This window comes from Plasmodium gaboni, chromosome 14 (assembly GCF_001602025.1).
Source record: "Plasmodium gaboni strain SY75 chromosome 14, whole genome shotgun sequence".
Taxonomy (NCBI): domain Eukaryota; phylum Apicomplexa; class Aconoidasida; order Haemosporida; family Plasmodiidae; genus Plasmodium; species Plasmodium gaboni.
The window spans coordinates 1,734,681-1,747,238 of record NC_031494.1 but is presented as its reverse complement, the minus strand read 5'-3'; the positions used below and the strand labels follow the sequence as shown (position 1 = coordinate 1,747,238).

General features: G+C 18.4%; 2 protein-coding genes across 2 annotated transcripts; one reads left to right on the top strand and one right to left on the bottom strand.

Moving 5' to 3' along the window:
- Positions 1-1,576: 1,576 nt before the first annotated feature.
- PGSY75_1446600 (centrin-2) lies at positions 1,577-2,385 on the top strand (the record flags this gene model as incomplete). The annotated part of the gene is made up of 3 exons (XM_018788152.1): positions 1,577-1,616; positions 1,910-2,064; positions 2,158-2,385. The coding sequence occupies 3 exons, from the start codon at positions 1,577-1,579 to the stop codon at positions 2,383-2,385; spliced, it is 423 nt and encodes a 140-aa protein (XP_018639524.1).
- A 1,000-nt stretch (positions 2,386-3,385) lies between these two features.
- Positions 3,386-11,965, bottom strand: PGSY75_1446500 (hypothetical protein; the record flags this gene model as incomplete). Its single annotated transcript, XM_018788151.1, has 1 exon — positions 3,386-11,965. One exon carries the CDS (start codon positions 11,963-11,965, stop codon positions 3,386-3,388), a length of 8,580 nt encoding a protein of 2,859 aa, XP_018639523.1.
- Positions 11,966-12,558: the final 593 nt, after the last annotated feature.

The following is a 12,558-nucleotide window of genomic DNA, read 5'->3' as shown; positions in this document are numbered from 1 at the left end:
TTTTTTTTTTTTTTTTTTTTTTTTTTTTTTTTTTTTTTTTTTTTTTTTTTTTTTTTTTTTTTTTTTTTTTTTTTTTTTTTTTTTTTTTTTTTTTTTTTTTTTTTTTAATTATTTAATTTTTTTTTTTTTTTTTTTTTTTTTTTTTTTTTTTTTTTTTTTTTTTTTTTTTTTTTTTTTTTTTTTTTTTTTTTTTTTTTTTTTTTTTGTATAACATTATTTAAATGTTGTCTTATATATTAAAAAGGATATACTATACTTATATATATCTTTTAAAATATTGATAAATATATATAATAAAGTGGAAAAATAACAAGTTATATATATATATATATATATATATCTACACATGTGTTGTTATAAGCACCCTATAGAATGATCTTCATTTTTAGTTTTATATAAATTATAGAACATGTGTAAATTTTATATATGACATAAGCATTTTAAATTTGTTATATGAGCATATATTTTGCTTTATTGAATTATAAAATATAAAAATAAATAAATAAATAAATACATATATATATATATATATATATATAAAATATATATATTAATAATTATGGTAGATCATGAGATATATATAATTTTTCTAAATATGACTCTCCTTTGAAATATATGACATATTTATGTGTTTTATGTATTTTTTTCTATGATCATTTATTAAAAAAATATGAAAAGTATTAAACATATATATATATATATATATGTATATATCTATGTGTTTTTTTTTACTTTTAATACCTTTTAAGGATAAAAATATTATATCTACTTAAACTAATATTATATTTATGTTTTTATACATAATAAAAAAATTCGCAATTTATTTATTTTATTTTATTATTATATATATATAATTAATATATGAAATAATATATATATATATATATATATATATATAATTATGATTTATTTTATACATTTTATCTATTATATTATTTCATGTTTAAAAAAAAATAATATACACACTCCAATATGAAAAATTTATATAATATATAAAATATATATATATATATATATATTTAATACATGATTATATAGTTTATTTATATATATATTATTTATTTTTATGTTCATTTTATTTTTCAAAATAAATAAAAAATAACATGCATTAAAAACTTCAATATATACATATATAAACAGGAAATAAAAATAATATATATCACGCTTTGTTTTTCCCCAATAAATATATGAAATAAAAAAAATATATATATATATAATAAAATAATGAAATAATAAAATAAATGAATTAAATGTGTGAATCATTCATATATTTTTAATATAATTTATAAAAATACATTTGTAATTAATATTTAATGTGTTATTAATATCATATATATTCATTTAATTTATTATATTATTTTATTAAATATATATATATATATATATATATATATATATTATATATGTATTTATACAAAATTTTGTAATGTTCAAGGGGAAATATAATATCTGATATACATATATATATATATATATATATATATATATTTTTGTAATTATAATATATAACATATATATAAATTTATATATATATATATATATATATATATATATTTACACCATTAATAAAATAAAAATGACTGATAACACAGCTGTAAGAAGACGTTATGAAAAAAGTTTCACAGAGAGACCTGGATTTACAGAGGATGAAATTGAAGAAATAAGAGAAGCCTTCAATTTGTTAGATACAGATGGAACAGAACAGGTAATATAAAAAAAAAAAAAAAATTAAAATTAAAAATAATAAACAATAAACAATAAATAATAAATAATAAATATTTTTATAAATTTTTTTACATTTCAATATATTTTTCTTGTAATGAAAATGAATATACAAATGTGTAATATATATATATATATATATATATATATATATTTTTATTTTTTATTTATGTTTTTCCTTGTGAAGGCACTATTGATCCTAAAGAGATAAAATGTGCTATGCAAAGTTTAGGGTTGGATGCTAAAAACCCTATGATATTTAGAATGATAGCAGATTTGGAAAAGGACGGATATTCATCTATAGATTTTGAAGAATTTATGGAAGTCATTACATCAAAATTGGTAAGAGATATGAAGTGTTATAAAATAAATATAGAAAATGACAAATCATATATATATATATATTATATATATATATTATATTTTACATTTTAGGGAAATAAAGATACAAGGGAAGGTATACAACGAATATTCAATTTATTTGATGATGACAAAACAGGAAGTATTTCTTTAAAGAATTTAAAAAGAGTTGCTAAGGAATTAGGAGAAACATTAACAGATGAAGAATTAAGAGATATGATAGATCGTGCTGATTCAAAAGGAGAAGGGGAAATTTCATTTGACGATTTTTATACAATTATGACTAAAAAGAGTTTCTTATAAAATAAAATGAAATAAAATAATACACATATAAATTGTATATATATATATATATATATATATCATATAAAGTGAAGATATGTTAATATTATTCCCCCTTGTAATCAGATTTATATGTAAATATTTAAAAAAAAGAAAAAAAAAATTCACATGCTAATCAAACGTTTTACAATATATATATATATATATATATATATTTTTGTCTTTTTATATAAACATATATATTTTCAATTTTATTATTATTTTTATATTTGATTTCCTCAATAATAAATGTTTATATAAATGTTAAATATTTTTTTATATATTCAAGAATAACAAATATTCTCTTTCATTTCCCATTAATGTGTAAAAAGTCATTCATTTTTTTTAACTACACTTTTTTTTTTTTTTTTTTTTTTTTTTTTTTAGTATCTCACATATTACATATGTGTTTTTTTTTTTTTTTTTTTTTTTTTGAAAATATAAACCTTTTACAAAAATGTTATTTTTTTAATAACAATATATAGGAACTATTTTTTTTTCCACAAATTTTTTTGGTAAAATATATATATATATATATATATATACACCTAAAATATATCTTAAATATTATATATTTTATAAGTCCACATTTTGATGAAATATTATGACATTAAAAAAAAAAAAAAAAAAAATTGAAAAAAATAAAGTTTATAAAATAAAAATTTATTAAAGTTGATATATTGTTCAAAATTATAAGGAGATAAAAATAAAATAAAATAAAATAAAATAAAAAAAAAATAATAATAAAAAAATAAATTATTAATAACATATTCCAAAAGAAAAATTTTAACAATTAAATAAATAAATATATATATATATATATATATATATATATATATATATATATATTTTAAAAATATTTATGTGTATGTGTTTGTAGAAATAAGAAAGGATGTCCTTTTATTTTTATTATTATTATTATTATTATTATTATTGTTGTTGTTATTTTTTATTGTATATATTATAATAAATATATAACATATCAATTTATCATATTTTGATTCAAGAATTTATGTCTTATATGAGTATATAATTGTTTAATTTGCTCCTTAGGATAGAAATGAACATCATCTTTCCATGTTGAATTAATAACATCATTGAAGATGATTACATTTCTATATAAGTCATCGACCATATTTAATGTGAATTGTTTATTATTAAAAATATATTTAAATAAATATAATGTATCAATAATTAAATTTCTAAAATTTATAGTAACAAAAATATTGATATCCTTAATAATTTCTCTTTCAATTTTATTTATTATTTCAACTAATGTATTTATAACTAAAATAATTTTCTTACCATTCGCTTTTATAACGTTTGTTAGGTTCTCCATTATTTCATCTTCATTTTTGGTTTTTTCAATATGATATAATTCTTTTTTTTTAAAAAAATTTATATATTCAAAAAAATGATTTTTCATAAAATGATTAATATTGGCTAGCTGTACATACATGTGGAAATGTTTATTTTGTGTTTTATCATAATCTTTAATTAGAGATGATTTTATTAAACATGTAGAAATACGTTTATAAAAATATTCTCCTTTTAAAGAATATATATTGACTAGTTCATCTAAAATTGATTTTTTAACCATATATATAAAATAACATGAAAAATGTCTTTCTTCATAATGAATATTATTAATATTATCATTATTTTTAATATTGTTATATTGATTATTATTTATCATATAAGAATCATCACTCTTATTACATTCGTTTATTGAATAATCATCTTTATGTAAACCATATATATTAGAATTTATAATTTTTTGAATAATATGAAATTTTATATATTTAGATATATCCTTAAAGAAAAAAGAATAATAATCCAAATATTCTGAATCATTCATTTCATTTAATGTATTAGAAACAGAAATGGAATCAGATCTTGAATTGGAAACAGATACTGAATTATTTTTTACTGTATTATAATTTTGTAAATGAAACCATTCTGAGGGCACTATATGTTCATGTACTTTAATATATGAATTAATTAAGTTCTTATGAAAAATATAATCATTATATATATTATTTTTCTGTGTTTTATTTCTACATTCCTCAAAATATATAGCAAATCTAATTGTATTTTCTATATCATCAGCTCCATAAAACTTCTTTATAAGCATATAAACTATTTTTGTTTTAAATATATATTCATATCTAAAATCTTTATATAGACATGAATTACTAAAAAAATTATCTAATATTATATAATCATTAAATGAATTTACTACTTTTTCAAATAAAACATTATATAATATTATAGGTAACTGAAACATAACATATAAATTATTTTTTATATTATTTAAATATATACATGCTATTTCTATTTCTTTATAACTTATTAAATGAGAAATATTTTTTAATTGCATATTTATATAATATAATAAATTCTTATCACATATCTTTTTTAATATATTTATTTTATCATTCTTTGTATTTATAATACAATTCGAATTTAAGTGTTCACTTATTCTTTTTAAATTTCTATTATTATGAATATGATTTTGTTTAATATTTGATATATTACTATTATTATTATTATTATTATAATTATTATTAATTTCTTTATTTTCATTTATATTTTCATCTGATTCTCTTCTTGAAAAATAATTATAATGTTTCAACATACCTAATAAATTTACATATAAATATTCATATTTTTCTGTTTTAAATATTTTGTATTTTTTTAAAACACTTAATATATCGTTCTTTAACAATAATTCTAATAATACACATTCACATGCACTTAACTTCTTTATTTTTATATGTCCTGGTAATTTAAATTTTTTCTTTTTCTTTTTCTTATCTTTAGAAAAATATATATATTTTTCTTTTATATTCATATTTAATGGTTCATCCATATTACTATTATTATCTAATATATCTGATGAATTTTCATTACTACTATTACTACTACTACTATTCGAATTTAATATATCTATTAAGCTATTTTCATTTACATTTTTTTTCTTTTTAGATTTATTATATTTACTACCATTCTTTTTTAAGTTTTTACTATTATTCATTTTTCTTTTTCTTCTTCGTCTTCTTTTATTTGAACTATTACTTTCATCACTATTTGTTTCATAAGTCCTTCGACTATTACTATATTCGTCGTATGTATTATCATCATCATTATCTTTATTTTGTCTTGCCCTATGGCTATTATCTTCACTATAATCATTACTATTACTTATATTACTATAACTATTATTACTATCACTTTTATTATTATCACTTGTGTAATCATCATCATAACTACTGTTACTGTTTGTATCCATAGTTCCATTTTTATATCCTTTTTTATCACTATGCGAATAATCCGATTTTTCACTCCTATGATTGGAATAATCGCTAGCATGTGTTCTATTAGATGCACTGCTACAATGTTTTAAATTGACGACACTATATTTGGAATTTCCATTCGATGCACACGAAGGGGGTAAAAGAAAACTACCTGCTCTTGAAGATTGTCTACTGCTATTATTATTTGCAACGTTTAAAAAAGTACCCTGATAATTTTTTATATCACCATTATTGTTATGGTTGATATTATTGATATTATTCATATTATTCATATTATTCATATTATTCATATTATCCATATGGTTGATATTATTCATCATATTATCATTTTCTCTAATTTTCTTGGACATATTTTTATTAAGCTCTGCATATTTGCCATTAAAAGATTTATAATTTTTATATAAATTCATATAATAATTTACATAACATGGATATATTTTATTAGTATAAAGAAAATTTCTAAAGTTTTTTTTAATATCTATACTATTTTTTTGATACCAAAAATGATATATAATAAAAGCCTCAAATAAACTTAGTTGAGCATTTTTTAAGATATACAAATTTTCTCCTGATAAAAATACTACACTTTCATATATACATGAATTTCTATCTAATGTTTTTAATAATTTTCTTGATATTTCATGTATATATTCAAATAAACTAAAATCATATGTATCATCAAATTCATTTTTAATTCTAATAAGCTTAGTACAATATTTATTTATTTTTTCATTATGAGGATAAAATAAAATAACTTTTTCTGCCCAATAATTTAAATGAAAATTAATAGCACATAAAAATAAATTCTGTCTTAATTCATTTAAATCTATCATATCTTTATCTAAATCTACAACAATATCATCAAATGATATTTTTTTATTATATTGAACAATTCTATCCATTTCTTTTTTATTTACATATATGCTATTATTATTATGGTTCATTCCTTTCTTATTATTTCTTATATTGTCATTATAATTATTATTATTATGATTATTATTTACTTCCATTAAATATTCTCTAACATTTAAATTCTCATCATCATTATTATCATATAAACTATCATATAATCCTTTTTCCTTTATATATTGTTTATTAATTAAATGCATTTTATTTCCTTCATCATTTTTAACATTATTCATCATCATCATCATATTATTATTATTGTTGTTATGTGTTAAATAATTATTTGAGTTATTTTCATTCATTTCCTTACTATTAATGTTAATATCTTTTATAGGTGTTTCTTTCATTGGACTTATCTTATTACCATACTGATAACTTGAAAAGAGACCATCATTATTATCATTATTATCATTATTGTTATTGATATTAATAATATTATTATTGTTACTCTCTTCTCTATATGGTGCACTTGCATTTAATAGATTTTGTTCTACTATAACATTTTCAGCTGTATCCATATTTTTATTAACAATTGATTCATTCAATATATCCTTACTAGGTATATTATCATATTTTAAAGTTTCTAACATATTCTTTGTAGCATTTAAAGCATTTCCAACTTTACTCTTTTGTAAAAATAAATCTTCATCATTATTATTATACATTTTATTTTTTAAATTATTCTTATCATTAGAAATATTTCTTGAATTAACATTAAATCCTTTTCCAACTTGTTTTCTTCCATACTTATCATCATCCTTATCTCTTTCATCTGCATTTGAATTTGTTTCATTTTTATCATCAAAATTTCTTCTTCTTTTTCTATTAATAACATCATCATAATTTATATTTGGATTAGATTTATTTTCATCATCTACTTTAGTAACACTTAAAACATATTTCACATTCTCATTATTAAACATCTTATTATTCATATTATCTTTAGATATAAATACATTCTCTTTAATTTCTTCTTTATCCTTATTTACATTAAATAAGTTCAATTTACTTTTTTCATTATCATTACTTGTTATTGTGTTACCAAAAATTGGGACACTCATATTGTCGCCTTTGTTAAGAATCTCTTGATTAAATGTGTCAGTTTTATTGTTACCAAATGTGCTTGCTCCGAAGATAGGAGCTTTATCTTTATCATCTTTGTTTGAAGAGAACCCAAAAATTGGGGCTTTATCCTTATCCTTATCATCTTTGTTTGATGAGAACCCAAAAATTGGTGCCTTATCTTTATCCTTATCCTTATCTTTATCATCTTTGTTTGATGAGAACCCAAAAATTGGCACTTTATTGTTATCCTTATCTTCCTTGTTTGATGAGAACCCAAAAATTGGCGCTTTATCCTTATCATCTTTGTTTGATGGGGACCCAAAAATTGGCGCTTTATCTTTATCCTTATCGTCCTTATTTAATGATCCGAATATATTCGTTTTATTCTTATCATCATTATTTATGGAAGAAGCAAATAAGCTCTCTTTATCCTTACTGAATCCAAAAATTGTTCCTTTGACAACATTTTCTTCTTTATTATTTTTTTCCTTATCAGATTCTTTATTTATATTGTCATCACTTTTTAATAATAGATTATTTTTGGTCTCTCCTTTGTTATCATTTTTTTCATCCTTTGTATTAAACTGAAATATATTTTTTATTTTATTCTCCTCAGATGTATTATTTTCATTTGTCTTTTCTGTTGTTTTAAATAAGGAACCACTAGTACCGAATATATTAATTTTTTTGGCTGGTTTATCTTCAGTTGCATTTGTAGGAGAGATATTATCTAATGGGTTTTTATTCGTTTCTTTATTTTCTTGATTTGATAATAAATTATTGTTACCTAGGCCAAATGTGATTTTATTGTCTCCCCATGTTGTTTGTTTATCTTTTGTATTAAATCCAAAAATGTTTGATTGTGAAGTAGTATCATTATTATTTTCATTATTACTTTTAAAATTAAACAAATTAGATGTATTATTATTCATAATATTTTTTGATAAAGCATTTATTGAATTATCTGCACTTTGGTTTTCATTAGTATTATTATTTGAAAATAATGAGAGCATACTATTTTTGGATGTTTTTTTTTTTCTTTCTTCTAAGGTTAATTTTTTAACTGGCATGGATAAACTTGGATTATTATTGTTTGTATTATTATTATTTTGATCATTATAATTAAAAAGCATGTTGTTTTCTAGGTTGTTACTATTATTATTAGCTACACTAATATTATTATTATTATTATTATTATTATTATTGTTGTTGTTACTTCCAAAAAGATTTGTTGTATTGCCGAAAAGATTTTTGTTTCCAAAAAATCCACCACTTATAGCACCACTATTATTATTATTAACAGAATTATCATTATTATTTAAACTATTATTATTATTATTATCATTCATTGTGTTTGTTGCTCCTGTCAATGAAGCTGAATTAAAAACTATGGATGGTGATCCTTTCAAAAGATTATTTGTTTGACCAAATAAATTTTTTTCAACATTTGTTGATAATATATTATTATTATTATTATTTGGTGCATTAAATAATGATGTATTATTTGTAGTAGTACTATTAATAGTAGTATTAGTATTGATTACATTTTCATTAGCTGTATTATTTTGACCAAATATAACTTTAAGGGGTTTCTCTTGATTATTTAATAGATTATCTTTATTCATATATGATGAACTAAATATATTATTTTGTTCATTCAATGTATTTGTTGAAAGGGTAGAGTTTTTTGTTGCTCTTCTTGAAAATAATGGTTTCTTATTTACTGAAAATTTTGGTCCATTGTCATTATTAATTTTTAAATCTTTAAATAGTTCCTTTGATCCATTTTCATTATTAAAAAGATTAATTAAATTATTATCATTCTGTACTACATTATTCAATGGGTTATTAAATGTTTGATTATTTCCATTCATTTGTGTAAGCTTATTTGTAATACTGGCACTATTAAAATTTAAGCTCACACTATTACTTGTATTATTATTATTATTATTATTATTATTATTATTATCAATGTTTATAGTTCCAAATGCATTATTTGCTGCTTTGTTAAAAGGACTTTGTTGAGTGTTACTCAAAGGAGCACCAAATATATTAGATGGACCAGATGGAACTGTTGTACTACTATTACTATTATTATTATTATTGTTGAATATAGATTCAGTTGGTTTAACTGATGAAAAGATATTACTCTTTTGATTATTCATACTATTATCAAATAAAGATTTAGAATTTAAAGACATATTACTATTCATATTTGTTATATTACCTCCAAACAAATTATTCGATACTGTATTATTTTGTGTATTTCCTAAAAGATCCTTATTATTATTTGATATATTATTTAGTTGTTTATTTTCAAAAAGATTATTTTTTGATTGATTATTATTAAATGAAAATATATTAGTCTTTTCTTTATTCGAATTATTTCCAAATATTGTATTAAAATTATTTTTTTCAAAACCAAATAATCCATTGGTAGATTTATTACCATTCGTCATATTATTATTTTCAAAAAGATTTACTTGTTTATTCTGTGTATTACTAAGTAATAAATTCTTATTCACATTAGACATATTATTCATACTTGATGTATTATTATTCAACATGGATTTATCACCAAATAAACCTGTACCTGCAGTCATTATATTTGTTTTATCCATTCCACTACTGAATGCATTCATATTATTATTACTATTACTATTATTCTGAATATTTGAAAAACCCAGATTAAACTTAGATAAACCACCACCTGTAGTATTATTAAATAATGATGGTGATGATAAATTATTACTATTACTATTCATATTATTATTATTGTTCATGTTATTTGTTAATGTGACCGTTTTTTTGAATAAGCTACTTTCTCCACCTTTGCTACTAAAAATATTATTGGATTGATCGAAACTTTTAAAAGGTGAATTAAATGAATTTAAAGATAATCCATTAGTAGTACCACTATTATTATTATTATTATTATTAATATTATTCATTGTGTTGTTAAAAAACGAATTATTATTCATAACATTATTACCAAATGTATTTAAATTTGTTAAGTTTTGTTTATTCTTCTTTTCTATATCAGTCATATCAGAAAAACCACCACCAATTTGTTTCTGCCTATTTTTTATATATGGATAATCTAATACACCATTTTCAAAATAACGACCAGTACTATTTGTATTAATATAACTACTGTTATTATTTTTTTTTCTTTTTTTTTTTGCATGAGATATATTAAATATTTTTGGATGGATATTAATAAACATTTCTAACTGCTCATTAATCTTCTGAATACTTTTTCTTATTTCTAATTTACTATGCATATAATTAAGAAACCATATAAAAATATTATATGTTGAATATTCTTCAGAATACCAATATCTATGTATTATAAAATTACTGATATGATAAAATATTTCTAAATTATTAAATTTTTTTTTTTCATTATATAATATATTTTTAAATTCAATAATATAATAATTTTTATGATAATTTATATCTCCAGGATGATCTTTTCTAATTTCTATTTTATTATCTTTACGTCTAGTAGTCATAATATATTCACTACTATCTTCATCTTTATTTGAACTATTATATATACTATCATCATATTCATCATAATAATTGGATCTAGAAGAATTTTTTCTTGATCGTTTTTTACAAATTTTTTTTTTATTATATTTATCTTTTATTATATTTTTATCATTATAATATTCTATATTCTTTTCATCTTTATCATGTTTTTTTTTTCTTTTTTCTTCTTCATCATCTTCAGCATTTGGATCATTGTCTGTATTTTTTGTATCATCTTCTTCACCTTCTAAATGTTTTAAACTTTTAATATTTACATGTTTTTTATTTTGAAAAAAATCAAATAATAAACATGTAATCACTAAAATTTTTTGATAATATAAATTCTCACAATCTAATCGACGTATTACTAAAGTTTGTAATTTTCTTAAGACATCTTCTACATTATATTCCATTATTAGTTTATCGATATTTTTCTTATTTCCAACTATATTACCTCCATATATTTTTTCATTATATAAACATATTTTATAAAAATGAATATACCATTTACTTCTAAAATCTTTACTTCCATAATTTTCTACTTTTACTATATTAGAAAAATATTTTAATAAATTATCCTTATAGTCTGATATCACTAAACATCTTGGTTTGTTTTTCTTTGGAAGAGAATATATCTGCTCATATATTATATCTCTGTCATATATATATTTTTTTTCTTCTTCATCCCTCTCATCATTTTTTCTATCATAATTCTTTCTCTTTCTATTATGTAATATCATATCGATTAAAATGATATATAAGTTACACTTTTTCTTTTTTCCTTTTTCTCTGATTTTTTAATATAACTTTCTTTTTTTTGCATAAAAAAAAAAATATATATATATATATATATATATATATATAAGATAAAGAAAAGAAAAAAGGAATATACAATGATAATTTTTTTATTTATAATTTAAAAAAAAAAAAAAAAGGGTCTCCTTTTAAAATACAATTATTATTATTCACTTTATTATTTTTCTCTTATATAGTAATATTATAAATATGTAAATATTTTATATGTATTATTATATATATAAAATCTGTTTTTTTCCCAAAAAAAAAACTAAGAAAAATAAAAAAAAAATAATGATTTATACATATAATATATATGATAGTTTTTTTTTTTTTTTTTTTTTTTTTTTTTTTTTTTTTTTTTTTATTTAAATTTATTTTACAAAAAAATTTTAAAAAAAAAAAAAAAAAAAATTTTTTTAAAAAAAAAATTTTTTTTTTTTTTTTTTAAATATTAAAAAATAAAAAAAAAAAAAATTTTTAATTTTAAAAAAAATAAAAAAAAGTTATTAATAATTTATATTTTTTTTTTAAAAAA